At 31.2% G+C, this 19,528-nt stretch overlaps 3 protein-coding genes and 2 pseudogenes across 3 annotated transcripts; 2 read left to right on the top strand and 3 right to left on the bottom strand.

The window, feature by feature from the left end:
* The first annotated feature begins 728 nt into the window (after positions 1-728).
* On the top strand, positions 729-2,324 carry LOC147411403 (uncharacterized; annotated as a pseudogene).
* Positions 2,325-2,433: 109 nt separating this feature from the next.
* Positions 2,434-3,035, bottom strand: LOC147411402 (uncharacterized; annotated as a pseudogene).
* Positions 3,036-11,544: 8,509 nt separating this feature from the next.
* LOC147411401 (uncharacterized) lies at positions 11,545-12,126 on the bottom strand. The gene has a single exon (XM_086451749.1). The coding sequence runs from the start codon at positions 12,096-12,098 to the stop codon at positions 11,688-11,690; it is 411 nt and encodes a 136-aa protein (XP_086307875.1). The 5' UTR covers positions 12,099-12,126; the 3' UTR covers positions 11,545-11,687.
* A 1,714-nt stretch (positions 12,127-13,840) lies between these two features.
* On the top strand, positions 13,841-14,439 carry LOC147411400 (uncharacterized). The gene has a single exon (XM_086448189.1). The coding sequence runs from the start codon at positions 13,979-13,981 to the stop codon at positions 14,249-14,251; it is 273 nt and encodes a 90-aa protein (XP_086304315.1). The 5' UTR covers positions 13,841-13,978; the 3' UTR covers positions 14,252-14,439.
* Positions 14,440-16,245: 1,806 nt separating this feature from the next.
* On the bottom strand, positions 16,246-16,747 carry LOC147411399 (uncharacterized). The gene has a single exon (XM_086448178.1). It carries the CDS (start codon positions 16,656-16,658, stop codon positions 16,386-16,388), a length of 273 nt encoding a protein of 90 aa, XP_086304304.1. The 5' UTR covers positions 16,659-16,747; the 3' UTR covers positions 16,246-16,385.
* Positions 16,748-19,528: the final 2,781 nt, after the last annotated feature.

Here is a 19,528-nt window from a genome sequence, read left to right as displayed (position 1 = left end):
AAAAGTTTCACAACGAAACACCCTGTTTAATTTAATTATTGGTCATTATGCTATTGGAAAAAATATATACGATGTAGTTATATAATTTTTTAGATGTATACTTCTCACCACTCTATGGTACTATTTTTGTATATGGGGAGACCTTGATTGACAACATTGTTATCTTCATTTAAACTTTTATTTGTAGTATTCAGATCAGCAAACACTTGAAAAGGGAACTCATATGTTAAGTCACAATCCTGATCGTGTACATGTGAAATTTAAGGGAACGCATATATCTATGTGTATCCTAAAAAAGCATTTTGAATTTTTTATATTTTTATTTTATTGAGAGTTGATTTGAGTTAAAAATATACCATTTTTGGTATTTTTTGTGTTTCAAAAATTTAGTTAAGATAGAACTATCTTATTTTAATGTTATTTACATTTGAATTAGGTTTGTAGATTTAAACCATGAGCACCAAACCAATGGCCACTCTCTTTATACCACTACCTACATGGACTGCTATTGCACCCTGAATGATTGAAGTGCTGAGGTACACAATGTTATCAGAGTTGAGGAGCAAAATGGTCATTTCACATATTATTCATTTCAAGCGTCGATTTCCATTTTTTTGTCTGATTAGAAAGCTTTTGCTGCTTTACCAAGTAGCGAAACCGGCTTCTGGTTTTTATATGATTTTTTCCTGTTTTAATTCATCACTCTATATAAGATCTCATCCTCCATCTCAATTTCTTCATCTAAATTCGAAACAAAGAAGAAATCTATTTCTTATTTTTCTAATCAAATATTAATCAAAACAAGCAGACAGAAGAAAGAAAGATGAGTTCAACCAGAAGAGCTTGGATTGTAGCAGCAAGCGTTGGAGTCGTGGAAGCATTGAACGATCAAGGAGGATTGTGTAGATGGAATTACACTCTTCGATCGTTAAAACAACATGCCAAGAACAATCTCAGATCCTATTATGAAGCAAGGAGACTATCACCTCCTCCTTATTCTATGATATCAAAGAAGAACGAGAAGAAGATTTAATCAATCGGAAGAGTCTCTCAGGAAAGTTATGTATTTGAGTTGTTGGGGTCCCAATTGAGAACTAACACTAGAAGATCGTCGAATTCTATAGTTGGAACTTTGGCAAACAAGGAAAACTCCAAGTCCTACTTAGCCTCTTTACATCAACAAAACAGTTTCATTGAGGAGATCATCCTCACCAAAAATCAGCTAATTCCAAAACTTCTAACCCCATAAAAAATGACTTACAAAAAATGGACGGTCCATAATTTTTCAATTTGTAAACATGGGGCTAAAAATTTTAGAATGGACTGATTTTTTGTGAGAATGATCTTCTATGATTAGAAGATCATCCTCATCAAAAATCAGCCCATTCCAAAACTTCTAACCCATGTAGGACAAAATACATTTGTTAAAGTGTAGGGTAAAGCTTAAGGTGTTGAACATTTCCCTTGTTTTAAATGCACAAATGTTGATTCAACCGGAAATTTCTCAAATTAATCAAACTGTGAGTTCGACCTCGGTTCAATTTGACTGGACCGATATTAAAAAGTTCTGAAATATGTATACTTTTATCTTAATTAATCATTCGTTTATTTTAATTAAGTATAATTTTAATAAATAAAAGAAAAAAAAGACTGTTCACTAATCGAATGGATTTTTTAACAAGGAAAATCTAGTTGTACCACCGTGGGTTCCAAAACAGTGTTTTAAAAATTGGATTATAATAAATTCAGTTCTATTAACGAATCATCTGCTGATAGATATTATTAAACAACGAATTAAATATTGAATCATACATCATTACTTTCACATATGGTACGATTTTATATTTGTATGACTTGAAATCATTATTTCATAGAGTTGGAATACATTCATGATATAATGGTGGTGTACATATTTTCATTGCCCTTCCGAAAACATGTCTTAGCTTATAAAATGCAGAAGTTATCCAAATCGACCAGCACATAACATTTTAATGCCTCTGATTTAATAACCTACATACGACAACATTAACTGCTATAAACAGCCAACACAGATCGATGATGATCGAATCAAATTGGTTGGATCAATATTTAATTCTTTGTTAAATAATCTCTATCAACAGACGATTTGTTAATAGAATTATAAAATCCCATTGAAACACCGGTTCAATCCAATTTTAAAACACTGTTTTGGAACCAACGGTGGTCCAACTAGATTTTCCTTCTTAAAATATCCAATCAGTTAGTGAACAATTTTTTTTTTTTTTAAATAAATGATGATTAATTAGGATAAAAGTATATATATTTAAAAACTTTTTAATATCGGTCCAGCCTAATTGAACCGAGGTCGAACCCACGGTCTGACTATTTTGAGAAATTTCCGGTTGAATCAACATTTGTGCATATAAAACATTGTTAAAATCATAGAACCAAAAATTGGGAATATTCTGTAGCATCAAATGCAATACGAAATAATCTTAATCGTAATTTACAGTTTTAGGAACACTTAAAATTTGACATCTAATGATCTCTTCAAGTCCAAACCAAAATCCAAAATAAACTGTCTTGCAGTGTTAGCTCTCCTCTCAATTGGGACCCCAACAACTCAAATACATAACTATCCTGAGAGACTCTTCCGATTGATAGTCTCCTTGCCTCATAATAGGATCTGAGATTGTTCTTGGCATGTTGTTGTAGTGATCGAAGAGTGTAATTCCATCTACACAACCCTCCTTGATCCTTTAATGCTTCTACAACTCCAACGCTTGCTGCTACAATCCAAGCTCTTCTTGTCGAACTCATCTTTTTGATTAATATTTGCTTAGAAAAATAAGAAATAGATTTCTTCTTTGTTTCGAATTTGGATGAAGAAATTGAGATGGAGGAGGAGATCTTATATAGAGATATTACAGAGTGATGAAGTAAACAGACAAAATCATTTAAAAACCAGGTGGCGGTTTCGCTAGTGGTTTGGTAAAGCAGCACATATTTTCATGTGTCCATTCTCCCTGTAATAAAAATAAAAATAAAATAGAGTAGAAAACGGGTTGAAAGAGATTGCTTTTCTTTTCTTACAAAGACCACGATTGAAATCGACAAGAGGGGCTGAATGATAGATGAATTGACCATTTTGCACCTCACCTTCTTATAAAACTTAGAGTCTGTCCATGTAAGAAGTGTTATCAAGAAAGTAGCCCATCGGTATTGAGAAGCTAGTGGTTTTCACGATTTGCCGAGATGTGGGCTGTAGTGTGGACATAAATTTTGCTGCAGCACTTAATATATGGCCAACTCTTATTTTTAATAGAGTAATTAATTACATTATGAATGACACAACAAACTAATAAGAAAAATATATTTTAAAAAAGTGAAAAATGAAGCAATTGTTACCATCATTGTTGTATAGGAGATTACTTGCATTTTGTCGCGTTATGTAGAGTTGTTGGGGGGGTGCAGGGGACAACATTCCCATTAAGAGTACAAATTTTTCAGGGGCATGAAAAGATAAATTGTGTAATATTTTATAATGAATGTTCTATTTTGTGGGCAAATACATGTTTTAGCAACTCCTGAGTTTCCAAATAAATATCTCTAAGACTATAAAATTTAAGAAAAAATAGTCATTGTTATTGTTCTGATTTGTGGATGTATGCATACTATCAAACCACGTAAATTCTATTATTTTGTGTAATTTTTGTCGTCTTTGTTGTTTTGTTTTTCACACCAACAACCTCCTATTCCATATTTGTAAGAATCGTGTTGGAGTGACCTCAATGTGGGACACACGGGGACACATTGATGTGGTGGATGTGTTTTCCTAGTATCTTAGAGAAAATACATCTACAGGCATGAGTGCGCCACCACGTCAACATTTCTCTTGTGTGTCCCCCACTGAAGTCACTTCTGCATTAATTTTTTTTTTATTATTTTTTATAACCAATTTGTTGTGGGATTGGAAGAACATCTCTCACCTTAATTGAAAATTAAATTGATTAAGAAAAGTTTCACAACCAAACGTCATTTTTAATTTTACCGATCATTGTATTCTAGAAAAAATATATATGATGTGGTTATATAATTTTTTAGATGTATACCTCTCACTACTTTGTAGCTGTATTTTTTATGTGGGGAGACTAGGGGTGTCAATGGATAGTCGAAAATTCAAATCCGATTCGAAATCAAAATAAAAAAATAAGATATTATCCAAAAATTACGGATAACGGATTCGAATTCATATAGTTTTGTATATTCGAATCCTTATTGAATACGGATTCAGATATTAATATTTCGAATATGATATTATCTTAATCGAAATGATATATGATATATATTATTTTATTTGATTAATTTATTATATAAATAATATAATATATAATAAGTTTTTTTTAAATAATGAAAAATCAGTTGGATAAGGAAAATTTTTGTTATATATATATGGTCCCGTTCGCCACCCTTAGTTTTACCACACACTTTAACAAACGCGTTTTGTCTTACATGGGTTAGAAGTTTCGGAATGAGCTGATTTTTTGTGAGGATGATCTCTATGGTGAGGAGATCATCCTCACCAAAAATCAGCTCATTCCAAAACTTCTAACCCCATCAAAATTGATTTATAAAAAGTTGACGGTCCACGATTTTTCAACGTGTAAACATGGGGCTAAACATTTCGGAATGGGCTGATTTTTGGGGAGGATGATCTTCTAATCATAGAGATCATCCTCACCAAAAATCAGCTCATTCCAATACTTCTAACCCATGTAGGACAAAAAACGTTTGTTAAAGTATGTGGTAAAACTTAGGGTGCTGAACATTTCCCTATATATATATATATATATAAATTATTCAAATTCTAATCGGATATTATCCGATATCCAATAAAATAATTGGATTTGAATTCGGATAAAGTTTTAGAACATTTGTCGGATTCAGATATCATATAAAAAATGCTAATTCATATTTAAATATTTTTGTATCCGAACCGATAAGCATTGGTTGACAGTCCTAGGTGAGACCTTGATTGGACATTGTTATCGTATTAAAACATTTATTTGTGGCATCTCTGGTGAACATTGAGAATTGCGTTGTTCCAAGTAATTAGATCCACTTAAAAAAAGTGTCAACTTGCTAGGTTGATTAAACATTTTAAGGGTTGGTATCATGACTTGTGTTGAAAATCCCCTTCATCTACTAATTACCAACCATTGACTCACTTGCATACGAAAATTAAAGTAATTAAATTATTTTTAGAGTATATCGCTTTAGTCCCCTATCATCCTTTGAAACGAAAGTCCCTCCCCCCCTCCCCCCCCGCCCCCCCCCCCCCCCCCCCTCTCATCTACTAATTACCAACCATTGACTCACTTGCATCTGAAAATTAAGGGAAAATTATGAAAAAATCCCCCAAAAAAAAAAAAAATTATAAAAAAAAAATCTAATTTTTGAAAAACTAGAAAAAAGATAAAAATCCGGTCATTGAAAGACCAGTTTCTTCTCTCTCCTCTACATTCAAGATTAATATGTCTAATCAAAATTATGAAAAAATATATATCTAATAAAAATTCTTAAAGTCAAGTTATCATCATCAAATCCCATATTTCTACATTTATGAAATCCCATGTTTAAAAAAAGAGAGAAATTGCAAATCGCATTTTATATGTGATTTTTTTTTTTTTTTAAGTTCACCAATTTTTGTGATTATGGTTATAAGTGACTGCAACGAGCACAGATGGTGGGTGCAAATAGCCTAGCTTGTACCGTTATGTATGAAGGGTTGGGACTTGGGAGAGTTTAACTACCATCTCATCGTTTATTGTTAACTTTAAAAAGCGACGGCATATTTTGTAGAATAAGAAAAAGGGATGAAAAAAAGATTAAATAAATAATATATAAAAGTGACCAACTTCGTGAACATTAGGGGTGTCAATGGATCAGTTTTGATTTGATTCTTATGAATATCATAATCATAATCATTATAATTTATTTTTTTTGGATTTTTTTTTTCATAATTTTCCTTTTTTTTTAAATGTAGAGGAGAGAGAAGAAATCGGTCTTTCAATGACCGGTATTTAAAAAAAAAATCGATTTTTTTTTAAATGTAGAGGAGAGAAAAGTGAAGAGAGAGAAGAAATCGGTTTTTCAATGACCGGATTTTTATTTTTTTCTAATTTTTTAAAAATTAGATTCTTTTTTATATATATTTTTTTTGGATTTTTTATAATTTTTCCTTTTTTTTTTTAAAAAAAATTTTAAATTCACCAATTTTTGTGACTGTAGTCATAAGTGAATGCAATGAGTACAAATGGTGGGTGCAAATAGCCTAGCTTGTACCGTTATGTATGAAGGTTTGGGACTTGGGAAAATTTAACTATCATCTCATCATTTATTGTTTACTTTAAAAAGCGATGGCATATTTTGTAGAATAAGAAAAAGGGATGAAAAAGAGATTAAATAAATAATATATAAAAGTGACCAACTTCGTGAACATTAGGGGTGTCAATGGATTGGTTCCAGTTTGATTCTTATGAATATCAGAATCATAATCATTATAATTTTTTTTTACCATAATTTTCCCCTTTTTTTATAAATGTAGAGGAGAGAAAAGTGAAGAGAGAGAAGAAACCGATTTTTCAATAATCGATATTTTAAAAAAAATTGATTTTTTTTAAATGTAGAGGAGAGAGAAGTGAAGAGAGAGAAGAAGTTGGTCTTTCAATGATCGGTATTTAAAACAAATCGATTTTTTTTTTAAATGTAGAGGAGAGAGAAGTGAAAAGAGAGAAGAAATCGGTCTTTCAATGACCGGATTTTTATCTTTTTTCTAATTTTTTAAAAATTAGATTCTTTTTTATAAATATTTTTTTTATAGATTTTTTTCATAATTTTCTCGAAAATTAAAATAATTAAATTATTTTTAGAGTATATCGCATCAGTCCCCTAAAATGTTTGGTTCTACTATCATCCTTTGAAATGAAAGTCCCCCAAATAATAATGATGAATTAAATTGGCCAATTTTCTAGTGTGCCACCAGTTGATAGTATAATGTTTATATAATGGTGGTATTATATTAATAGAATAGATTGTACGGACGATTCCACGAGTTAAAGTGGTGGAATGATTTTTACCATACAATACTTATATTGAAACGACAAATCAAACATTAAACTCATCTGTGATTTATGGTCATCATATGAAAAAATGAGGTGCTCCACTCCTTTTAAGTAGGGCGGATTTATAGTTGGGGCAATTGCCCCTCACAAAAATTCTGAAACTTTGAAGGAGAAACTTGAAAGGAAAATTTACCAAAATATGCTCGACATATCGATTATTTATCAACATGGAGCACTATACATATTATTTACCAAAATAATAACTTACCGTTTTGGTAAATATTTTAATTTATCAAAACGGAAAAATTAGTAATTTTCATATTTTTTCTATTAAAAATAATTTTTTTATTGAAATTGACATGAGATTAAAATGTATTTTATATAATATTAAAATGATTTTTCTAATATCAAATTAGAATGTATTTTATACAATGTCAAAAGGCTCTTTCTGACATTGTATTTTATACATTTTGATTTAACGTCAGAAGGTTCCTTTCGAAAAAAAGATAATTTCAACAATAAAAATATGAATTTTTTTTTTTTCATTTTGATAAAATAAAATATTTACCAAAATGGTAAAGTATTATTTTGATAAATAAGATGTATAGTGCCCATTTTGATAAAATTTTCAACTTAAAATTTAAATGTTTTTAGGATCCCCCCCCCCCCCCCCCAGAATTTTTAACTTTGCCCCCAAGAATTTTATAAACTTTGAAGGAGTCATACATAAATTTAAATTTCTTCATACTTTTAAAGGACTTTCTCCCACAAAATTTTGTAATTTGAAGGAGTTACTTATAAATTAAAAAAAAAATTAATATCATCAACGAATTTGCCCCCTTACAAAATATTTTTAAATTTGGAAGGAATTAATAGTAATTTAGAATTTTTTATATCTACAATGCCGCACATCAAAATTTTGCCCACACGAAGACAAAATCGCCCCTCCTTGTAAGGGACTTATGCTAAAATGCTAACTTTAGCCAATCAATTGGCATGGATCATATTCAATTCAGTGAAAGAAGAATATTTTATCGAATTAGACTTATGCATTTCTAGTAATCTTATAATTAAAATATTAATTCTCTTGCTTTTTAGTAGTTCAATTTGTTTGACAAGGCATTGGTGGCTAAGGATCAAGAGTCCAAGTCCGCATGGTTAAGGTGTCAAACTTACGACCATCATACTTGAAAAACCAGGTCACGGAAGTCTACTTCAAAATTATAATATAGATGTACCAAAAATGCCAAAACGAGGTGCCCTTTGACTCGAAAGCCTTACCAATGTCATATTCCCTTCCCATCGTTGTGGACCTAAAAGCAATATGCTTTCTTTTTTACCCATTTGATTTAATCGTAAATTTGCAAATAATTACTGAAGTTTTTAAAAGTAGTGAGAGTGCAACACACAACTATCACATAATAATGTTGATAAAATGTTATCAAATTATCAACATTAACAACACTTCAAAAAAATCTAAAAGTAGTGAGAGTGCAACACACAACTATCACATAATAATGTTGATAAAATGTTATCAAATTATCAACATTAACAACACTTCAAAAAAATCGATTTTTTTTTTGTTGTTTGTAATTATTTGAGAGTTTACCCTTTCTTATTAATGACTTATTTCTATTATGTCCATACAAGTATTCTTCTAGTTTAAATCTCCTTTATCCTAGTTTAATGGTAAATTCCAGCTATGAATCTTTTGCCTTATTCATCATATGATCATATTTTGATAATTAAGTTAATAAAAAATAATTGCAGTAACGAAATGTATCAGAATGAATTGCATACACTTGCTTTTATCACTCACATTTATGTAATTTTTACAAAAAATTGATTGTATATTATTTGAATAAAAATCATAGCATGTGATTTGTTTGAGGTTTTATAAAAGATTTTTTGCAGTATTTAACAATGTTATCTTTGTTATATCTAATTGTTAGAACCCTAGTTAGCAATTTGGAATACGGCAAAAATTCAATTTGTAAAAAATTCGAGTTCTATTTGATTTGAATTGCTCGGCCAAAAATTTGATAAATGGAAAATATGCAACATATGCTTCATGCGTGTATTATCCATTTCATTTCAAAATTTTGAAAATCAGAAATTCGACCATATGACAGTGATGGTGATGGTAATAATGATGGTGGTGATAATGAGGACATTGAGGTTACTGTTCCATTGATTTTTGAAAGAAGACCAAAGTCAAGGACAAATCATCAATTTGAAAAATTAAGGTATAATCTCAAATAAATGTAGAGGATCGTGTCATTATTTTTTTTAAAGATAAAAATGACATTTATCACGTAAAAATGTGGATTCCTCCAAATTTTTTAAGTACAGCCACTTCAAGGTCGATTTGTGTTACATGTCACAATTTATTATTTTACACTTTGCAACATACAACAAGTTATAGTAGCATTAAGTCGCGTTTTATTCTTTTCAAACTTAAATCTGTGAATTATTCAAAATAATTCAATAATTCGGAGGACAATACTTTCATTGAAAAAAATGAAAATTTTGTGAAATTTTCAGGAAGTAAACAAGAGGTTGCTAACAAGGGTTAGAACATGTATTATTTGGTTATATCCTCATTTCACTACGTGAAAAATGGGACCTTCCTACTTAAAATTTCTACTAATCGGGGAAATCCCAATGATTGTGCGATTGAAAGTTCACTTTCCCAACTTTGAAATGATGTATGTTATCTTCCTTGGAGGATATTTGATTATTTACTTCCCCTACTCCAATTGTTATTATGTGTATAATGACCCATTATTTTTTCTCAATTATGCAACACTCGTATCTTGAGAAAACACATTTATGGTTATGTGCGTACAACCACATCAGTGCAGTGTGGAGGTGGTGATGTAGGAAGTCATTGAGGCATTTCTCATTGAAATAATATAAAAAATCACATTGTCTTAGATGCTTTAAAAAAAAAAAAAAAACACTTTTCTTCATAAGTTAGTAAGGAAAGTGTTGGATTAATGTGGGATTTATCCTAATGTTTGAATGGAAATAGAAGGAAAAAAAAAAAAAAAAAAAAAAACAAAAGTAAAAATAAAGTGAAAAAGTAAAAGTAAGAGTTAAGTAGTTTGTTTTTCAAAATTGTAGTGTAAATTTTTTAATATCACATCGGATAAGAACAACTAAAGAATGTAACTCTTATATGGAAACTTTCACATAGTGTAATAAGTGTTAGAAAAATATGGATAAAGTCCACACGCATTTGAGAGCTCATGGGTTCTAAAATGAATTTGAACCCATTTATCTGAAAAACCTTAGTGCGTGTGTGCAAATATGATGAAAATAGTTTTAATTTATTAGATTCTTAAACAAGTATTCAACCAACCTCTTGGAGAAAATCTACAATTTTTCGTCCAAAACCCCAATTGCATTCAACACCCCCACCCCAAAAAAAACCTACATTATTCTTGAGTTTTGAGGAAGAGAGAATCTTTGAATTGTTGAGAGTATAACTTTTCTTAGTAGAAGTAAAATATTATTAGAATAATATATCGATGAAAACCATGTATGTTTCCCATACACTTTCACCTCAAAAAGTACGATATGAGGTTCCAGCTTGAGGTCACTTCAGCACAACTCTTATTACTATTATTTAAGCAAAGGAGGAGTGCATAAGGGATTTTGGCAAAGGTTGACAAGGGCATTTCAATCATTTTGTATTAGCTCATTTATGCTACTCTCTTATTAAGGACAATTTTTTGGGAGTTCTTCAAAATTGCTTAAACCTTAGAAAATAATGCTGTTTTATAGCATTAAAGTGAATAATAGTTTCACTTGTGGTACGATTTTATGGTTATATGACTTATAATCATCATTTGATTAAGTTGGAATATATTTATGATAGAATGGTGTACATATTTTCACAACCCTTCTGAAAACATGTCTTAATTATAAAATGCAAAAGTTATCCAAATCGAGCAACACGTAACTTTTTAACACCTCTGAATCAATAAGCTACACATGACATCATTTACTGTCATAAACAATGTTTTGGGTACCAAACCCACCGGATCAAATATCTATCAAATTGGATGGATCAATATTTAACTTCTTGTTAAATATTATCTATCGAACAGATGACTCATTAATGGAACTGAACTTATTATAAAATCCTATTTAATCCAATTTTTAAAACACTGTTTTAGAACCAACGGTGGTCCAGCTAGATTTTCCTTATTAAAAAATCCATTCAGTTAGTTAACAATTGATTTTTTCCCTTAATTTTATACTTAATTAAAATAAATGATAATTAATTAGAATAAAAGTACACATATTTTACAATGTGTTAGTAATACTATACGGGTCCAGCCAAATTGAACCAAGGTCCAACCCACGGTCTGACAAATTTGAGAAATTTCCGGTTGAATCAACATTTCTGCATTTAAAATTATAGAACCAAAAATTGGGAATTTTCTGTAGCATCAAATGCAATACTAAATAATCTCAATTGTAATTTACAGTTTTAGGAAAATTCAAAATTTGACATCTAATGATCTCTCCAAACCAAAATCCAAAATAAACTGTCTTCCAGTGTTGGCTATCCTCTCAATTGGGACCCCAACAACTCAAATACATAACTTTCCTGAGCGACTCTTCTGATTGATTAATCTTCTTCTCGCTCTTCTTTGGTACCATAGAATAAGAAGAAGGAGCAGGTGAGAGTCTCCTTGCCTCGTAATAGGATCTGATATTGTTCTTGGCATGTTGTTGTAGCGATCGAAGAGTGTAATTCCATCTACACAACCCTCCTTGATCCTTCAATGCTTCCACGACTCCAACGCTTGCTGCCACAATCCAAGCTCTTCTTGTCGAACTCATCTTTTTAATTAATATTTGCTTAGAAAAATGAGAAATAGATTTATTTTTTGTTTCAAATTTGGATGAAGAAATTGAGATGGAGGAGGAGATCTTATATAGAGATATTACGGAATGACGAAGTAAACAGGAAAAAATCATTTAAAAACCAGGAGGTGGTTTCGCTAGTGGTTTGGTAAAGCAGCACATGTTTTCGGGTGTCCATGCTCCCTATAATAAAAATAAAAATAAAATAGAGTAGAAAACGAGTTGAAAAAGATTGCTTTTCTTCGCTTACAACAACCACGATTGAAATCGACAAGAAGGGCTGACATTATTGATGAATTGACCATTTTGCACCTTATCATCTTATAAAAGTTTAGAGCGTGAGGGGCATAAGCTCTCTGTGAAAAAACTGTTGTCACGAGAGTGGCCCCATTGGTATTGAAGCTAGTGGTTTTCATGATTTGCCGAGATTTGGCCTGCAATGTAGGACATAAATTTCGCTGCAGCCCTTATATACATATGGGAATTTTTTTTCTTAAAAAATCTTTTATTAAAATACGACAGGTCTCTTGGTATAAAATATGGATTTTTAAAGATTCTCTTTTAGAAACATTTTTCTACCATAAACTTTATGTAACTTTCGTCTAATTTTCATTAATAAAGTATCAAAAATACATTGTTTTTAATTAAAACACCTAAATTAGAATTAAAAAACCTAAAACACCTAAATGAATTCTTAGTCGTCTTCTTACTCTCTCTCTCTGTCCTGTGTAAGTATTTGTCAAATTTCTCCTTTTGCAATTTTTTGCTTTGTAATACATAAATTTTCTTCTTGAATTTTATGGATTTTCATTTTTATTTTTTTTTCTTTTGAAATTAGTATAAGATTTTGATGAACTGTTTGTCTATGTTTCTTCTTTTTGAATTTCTACTCAAAACTACAATTAAAAATTAAAAAAAGAAAAAAAATGAGATTCTTTCCAAGTTTTAAAATTTCTCTCTCATTAATTTCTACCTCACTATTCTTTTTTTTTTTTTTGAGAAATTTTTATTGGGTCTTACATATTGCAATGCAGGTTTGAGGTTGTATTTCGCTCTTCTCTTACCCATCAAAAATCAATAATGTCAAGGATAAATTAAAAAAATTGTATTTAGTTGGATTTAAAGAGGAGATCTTAAAAGAGACCCATTTGCTATGAGATTTGACTGTGATTATGGTGTTGATTAATGTATCAGTATTGGATTAATTTGTTCGAGTATATGCCCGACCCCATTTCTTTCAAAACACCATCAAATCGCTATTTTTAGGTGTAGGAAGAGTTTATTGAAAAATTCTCTGATGATAAACCTTTTGAAGAGTGTTTTGAATATGGTGTCATCTTTTAGACTGTCATTCTATGAAGAGGAGAATGATTTTTTTTTTTTTTTTTTTTTCTTTCTGATAGGGGTGGAGAGTGAGATATTCAATTATATTTAAAATCATGAGAAAATATTTGAAAGATTGAGTTGAGGTCCAATTTAGTTGGTATCGAGTCAAAAGTGGTGGTCAACTCAAGAGTGTTTTATGTTTCTAAGTCCATACATTGTAATTATTTTCTATCATTTTTAATAATTTCCTATTTGCAGGTTTAGGATGTGACAGAATATGAGATTTTACCGAATAAACCATGAGCACAAAACCAATGGCCACTTTCTTTATACCACTACCGACATGGACTGCTATTGCGCCCTTAATAATTGAAGCGCTAAGGTACAATGTTATCAGAGTTGAGGAGCAAAATGGTCATTTCACATATTTATTCATTTCAAGCGTCGATTTCCATCTTTTTGTCTGATTAGAAAGCTGTTGCTGCTTTCCCAAACAACTAGCGAAACCGGCTCCTGATTTTTATGTGATTTCTTCCTGTTTTACTTCATCACTCTATATAAGATCTCTTCCTCCATCACGATTTCTTCATCCAAATTCGAAACATAGAAGAAATCTTTTTCTTATTTTTCTAATCAAATATTAATCAAAACAAGCAGACAGAAGAAAGATGAGTTCGACAAGCAGAGCTTGGATTGTGGCAGCAAGCGTTGGAGTAGTGGAAGCATTGAAGGATCAAGGAGGATTGTGTAGATGGAATTACACTCTTCGATCGTTAAAACAACATGCCAAGAACAATCTCAGATCCTATTATGAAGCAAAGAGACTCTCACCTCCTCCTTCTTCTTATTCTCTGGTAGCAAAGAAGAACGAGAAGAAGATTAATCAATCGGAAGAGTCTCTCAGGAAAGTAATGTATTTGAGTTGTTGGGGTCCCAATTGAGAACTAACACTAGAAGATCGGCGAATTCTGTTGTTGGAACTTTGGCAAACAAGGAAAGCTCCAAGTCCCACTTAGCCTCTTTACATCAACAAAACAGTTTCGTTTGAAGAGATTCATTTGATGTCAAATTTTGAATGTTACCACAACTGTAAATTATGATTTAGATTATAGTATTACATTAGATGATACAGATTCCCAACTTTTGCTCTATTAATATTTTAACAATTTTTTCTTTTTTTTCTTTTTTTGAACTTTGGCCAAACAACTTACAATCTTTCATAGGCATGCCCATTGGCATCATGGTTTACGACAGATATTGAGTCATCACGGACGCTCACTAGGAAACACATCAAAAATTAAGTCCACTCTACCTAACTAGTGAACGAAAGAAATCTGCAGCTTAGTTGCTTTCTCTATAACAGAAATCAATGTTCGTCTCTTCCAAGGAGTTTCACAATTTCCTTTAATGCATTGGACAACTTAGAGTCGATTCTAATTCAAATCTTTTTTATGTTAGCTGTTATGGCAACTCCAAGACCTTTCTCCAGCACTCCGAGCTCATGCTGCATAACTGACTTCACTTCCATACATGTAGCCATTCTGCATAGGGGGTACCCTTCATGGTCTCTTATGATTGCTCCTTCTCCTCCTCTATTCCCACTCATAGAACCATCTGAATTAAGCATGAGAACCCCTTCAGGAGGTCTGATTCAGCTATAGAGGCTTGGAGTTCTATGAAATTATTCTGTTTCAATGTTCCAGAACCCATTTGAAATCAATGTTTTTGACCATTTTTTTTTTTTTTTTTGTTGAGATGCCTCTTGCATTTCCCTAGACTTCAGTTTTGCAAGAGACTTTTATAATGATCAAACACCCTCATCTTAAAATTTTTAAAAATAACAGGAAAAAAAAAAAACCTTGATTTATTCCCAAAACCCATTGGAATTCAACCTCTAAGATTAAAAAAAAGTTTTAATCTATTAGCTTCTTAAGCTTGTATTCAACCAATCTCTAGGAAAAAAATCCCCAACTTTTCTTCCAAAAACCCTATTGCCTTTAACATCCCCCTAAAAACCTATATTATGCTCAATTTTTGAGACTTGAAGAATAGAGAATCTTTGAATTGTTGAGAGTATAACTTTTTCTAGTAGAAGTTAAAGATTATTATTATTATTAGTTTAGGGAGAGGGGAAGTGCATAAGGGATTTTGGCGAAGGTTGACAGGGGCATTTCACATATATGTTACTCTCTTATTAAGGACATTTTTTAGTGAAAGCTTAGGTGTTCTTCAAAGTTACTTAACTTTAAAAAAAATATATAATGCGGTTATATAGCATTAAAGTGAATTATACATTATTACTTTCACTTATGGTATGATTTTATATTGGTATGACTTAAAATCATTATTTCATAAAGTTGGAATATAGTCATGATATAATGGTGTACATATTTTACTTCAGAAAACATGTCTTAGCTTATAAAATGCAGAAGTTATCCAAATCGACCAACACATGACATTTTAACACCTCTGAATCAATAAGGTACACACTACATCGTTTACTGTTATAAACAACCAAACAGAGCGATGATTGGATCAAATAACTATCAAATTGGTTGGATCAATATTTAATTCCTTGTTAAATAAACAAATGACTCATTAATAGAACTGAATTTATCATAAAATCCCATTAAACCAACTGTTCAATCCAATTTTTAAAACACTGTTTTGGAACCAACGGTGGTCTAGATCTTGCTTGTTAAAAAATCCATTCAGTTAGTGAACACTTCTTTTTTTAATTATACTTAATTAAAATAAATGATGATTAATTAGGATAAAATTATACATATTTTAAAACTTTTTAACATCGGTCCAGCCAAAGTGAACCGAGGTCGAACCCACGGTCTGACTCTGACTAATTTGAGAAATTTCCGGTTGAATCAACATTTGTACATTTAAAACAATGTTAAAATCATAGAACCAAAAATTGGGAATATTCTGTAGCATCAAATGCAATACTAAATAATCTTAATCGTAATTTACAGTTTTAGGAACATTTAAAATTTGACATCTAATGATCTCTCCAAGTCCAAACCAAAATCCAAAATAAACTGTCTTCCAGTGTTAGATCTCCTCTCAATTGGGACCCCAACAACTCAAATACATAACTTTCCTGAGAGATTCTTCCGACTGATTAATCTTCTTCTCTCTCTGCTTTGATACCATAGAATAAGAAGAAGGAGGAGGTGAGAGTCTCCTTGCTTCATAATAGGATCTGAGGTTGTTCTTGGCATGTTGTTTTAACGATCGAAGACTGTAATTCCATCTACACAACCCTCCTTGATCCTTTAATGCTTCTACGACACCAACGCTTGCTGCCACAATCCAAGCTCTTCTTGTCGAACTCATCTTTTTGATTTTTGGTTAGAAAAATGAGAAATAGATTTCTTCTTTGTTTCAAATTTGGATGAAGAAATTGAGATGTAGGAGGAGATCTTATATAGAGATATTACAGAGTGATGAAGTAAACAGGAAAAAATCATTTAAAAACCAGGAGGCGGTTTCGCTAGTGGTTTTGCAAAGCAGCACATGTTTTTGGGTACTCCATATAAAAATAAAATACAATAGAGTAGAAAACGAGTTGAAAGAGATTGCTTTTCTTCTCTTACGACGACCACAATTGAAATCGACAAGAAAGGCTGAATTATTGATGAATTGACTATTTTGCACCCTATCTACTCGTAAAACTTTATGTGAAAGTTTAAAACGTGAGCTCTTCGTGAGAAAAAACTATTAGAAAGTAGCCCGTTGTTATTGAAGCTAGTGGTTTTCTCGATTAGTCAAGATTTGGCCAGTAATGTGGGATATAAATTTCATTGGAGCGCTTATATATATATGGGAAATGGTGGGCACCCTACGCTTTACCCTATACTTTATCTTATGTGTTTTGTCTTACATGAGTTAGAAGTTTTAGAATGAGTTGATTTTTGGTGAGGATGATCTCTACGATTAGAAGATCCTCCTCACCCAAAATCAATTTATTCTAAAAATTTTAATCCCAAGTTTATAAGTTGAAAAATCGTGGATCGTTCATTTTTTGTAAATCATTTTTGATAGAGTTAGAAGTTTTGAAATAAGCTGATTTTTAGTAAGGATGATCTCCATGGTTCAGCTTATTCCAAAACTTCTAACCCATGTAAGACAAAACATGTAGGGAAAGCATAGGGTAAAGTGTAGGGTGCCGAACAGGACCCTAAAGAGAGCTAAACTTTATGCTAAATATTTTTCAAAATATTTGTTAGAAGTTTTAGAATTGGTTGATTTTTTGAGAGGTTGATCTTTGTGATGAGGAGATCAACCTCACAAAAAATCAGCTCGTTATAAAACTTCTAACCCTATTAAAAGTGATTTACAAAATCAGACGATCTACGATTCTTCAACTAGTAAATTAGGGTTAGAAATTTCAGAATGAACTGATTTTTGGTGAGAATGATCTTTTAATTATAGAGATCATCCTAACAAAAAATTAGCCCATTTCAAACTTTTAACTCATGTTTTGAAACATGTTTGGCACAATGTTTAGAATTTTTTAGGATGATTTCTTGGTTAGGATCTGCTGACACATAAAGTTACTCATAATGCTACAACGTGTTTTGTCTTATATAGGCAAAAAGATTTAAAATGTTCTAATTTTTTGTGATGATGATTTTTATGGTGAGGGGATCATCATTGCAAAAAAGCAACCTATTCCAAAACTTTTAACTCCTTCAAAAGTGGTTTACAAAAAATGGACTGCCCAAAATCTTCAACTTGTAAACATAGGACTAGAAATTTTAGAATGAGCTGATTTTTGATGAGGATGATCTCCTCACCATACAGATCATCCTCACAAAATAAAATCAGCTCATTCCGAACCTTTTTACCCATATAGGACAAACCACATTGTAGTTTTATGAGTAACTTTATGTGTATGTGAATCCTGACCCTTTTTTTTTTAATAGAGTAATATACATATACCTCAAAAATAGATTTAAAATAACAATGAAAAATGAAGATGGAGAAAAAGGGAGTAGTTATCATGTTACTCTTTTATTAAGTGCATTTTTTAGTGAAACCTTAGGTGTTCTTCAAAGTTACTTAACTTTAAAAAAATAATAATTCGGTTTTATAGCATTATTACTTTCACTTATAGTATGATTTTATAGTTTGTATGACTTAAAATCATTAGTTCATAAAGTTGGAATATATTCATGATATAATGGTGTACATATTTTCAAAGCCCTTCTGAAAACATGTCTTAACTTATAAAATGCAGAAGTTATCCAAATTGATCAACATATGACATTTTAACACCTCTGAATCAATACGCTACACACGACATTGTTAACTGCTATAAACAACCAAACAGATCGATGATCGGATCAGATATCTATCAAATTGGTTGGATCGATATTCAATTCCTTGTTAAATAATATCTATCAACAGATGATTCCTTAATAGGAACTGAATTTATTATAATCCAATTTTTAAAACACTGTTTTGGAACCAACAGTGGGCCAACTAGATTTTCCTTGTTAGTGAACAATTGTTTTTTTTAATTTTTAATTATACTTAATTAAAATAAATGATGATTAATTAGGATAAAAGTATATATATTTTAAAACTTTTTAATATCGGTCCAGCCAAATTGAACCGAGGTCGAACCCACGGTCAGACTCTGACTAATTTGAGAAATTTCCAGTTGAATCAACATTTGTCAACATTTGTGCTTTTAAAACATGTTAAAATCATAGAACCAAAATTTGGGAATCTCTGTAGCATCAAATCCAATACTAAATAATCTCAATCGTAATTTACAGTTTTAGGAACATTTAAAATTTGACATCTAACGATCTCTCCAAACCAAAATCCAAAATAAACTGTCCCCCTGTGTTAGCTCTCCTCTCAATTGGGACCCCAACAACTCAAATACATAACTTTCCTGAGCGACTCTTCCGATTGATTAATCTTCTTGTCGCTCTTCTTTGGTATCATAGAATAAGAAGAAGGAGGAAGTGACAGTTTCCTTGCCTCATAATAGGATCTGAGATTGTTCTTGGCATGTTGTTGTAGTGATCGAAGAGTGTAATTCCATCTACACAACCCTCCTTGATCCTTTACTGCTTCTACGACTCCAGCGCTTGCTGCTACAATCCAAGCTCTTCTTGTCGAACTCATCTTTTTGATTTTTGGTTAGAAAAATGAGAAATAGATTTCTTCTTTGTTTCAAATTTGGATGA

The sequence above is a fragment of the Akebia trifoliata genome, chromosome 1 (assembly GCF_017979445.1).
Source record: "Akebia trifoliata isolate Shusen 1 chromosome 1, ASM1797944v1, whole genome shotgun sequence".
Lineage (NCBI taxonomy): Eukaryota > Viridiplantae > Streptophyta > Magnoliopsida > Ranunculales > Lardizabalaceae > Akebia > Akebia trifoliata.
This window is presented reverse-complemented; position numbering and strand designations above follow the sequence as displayed.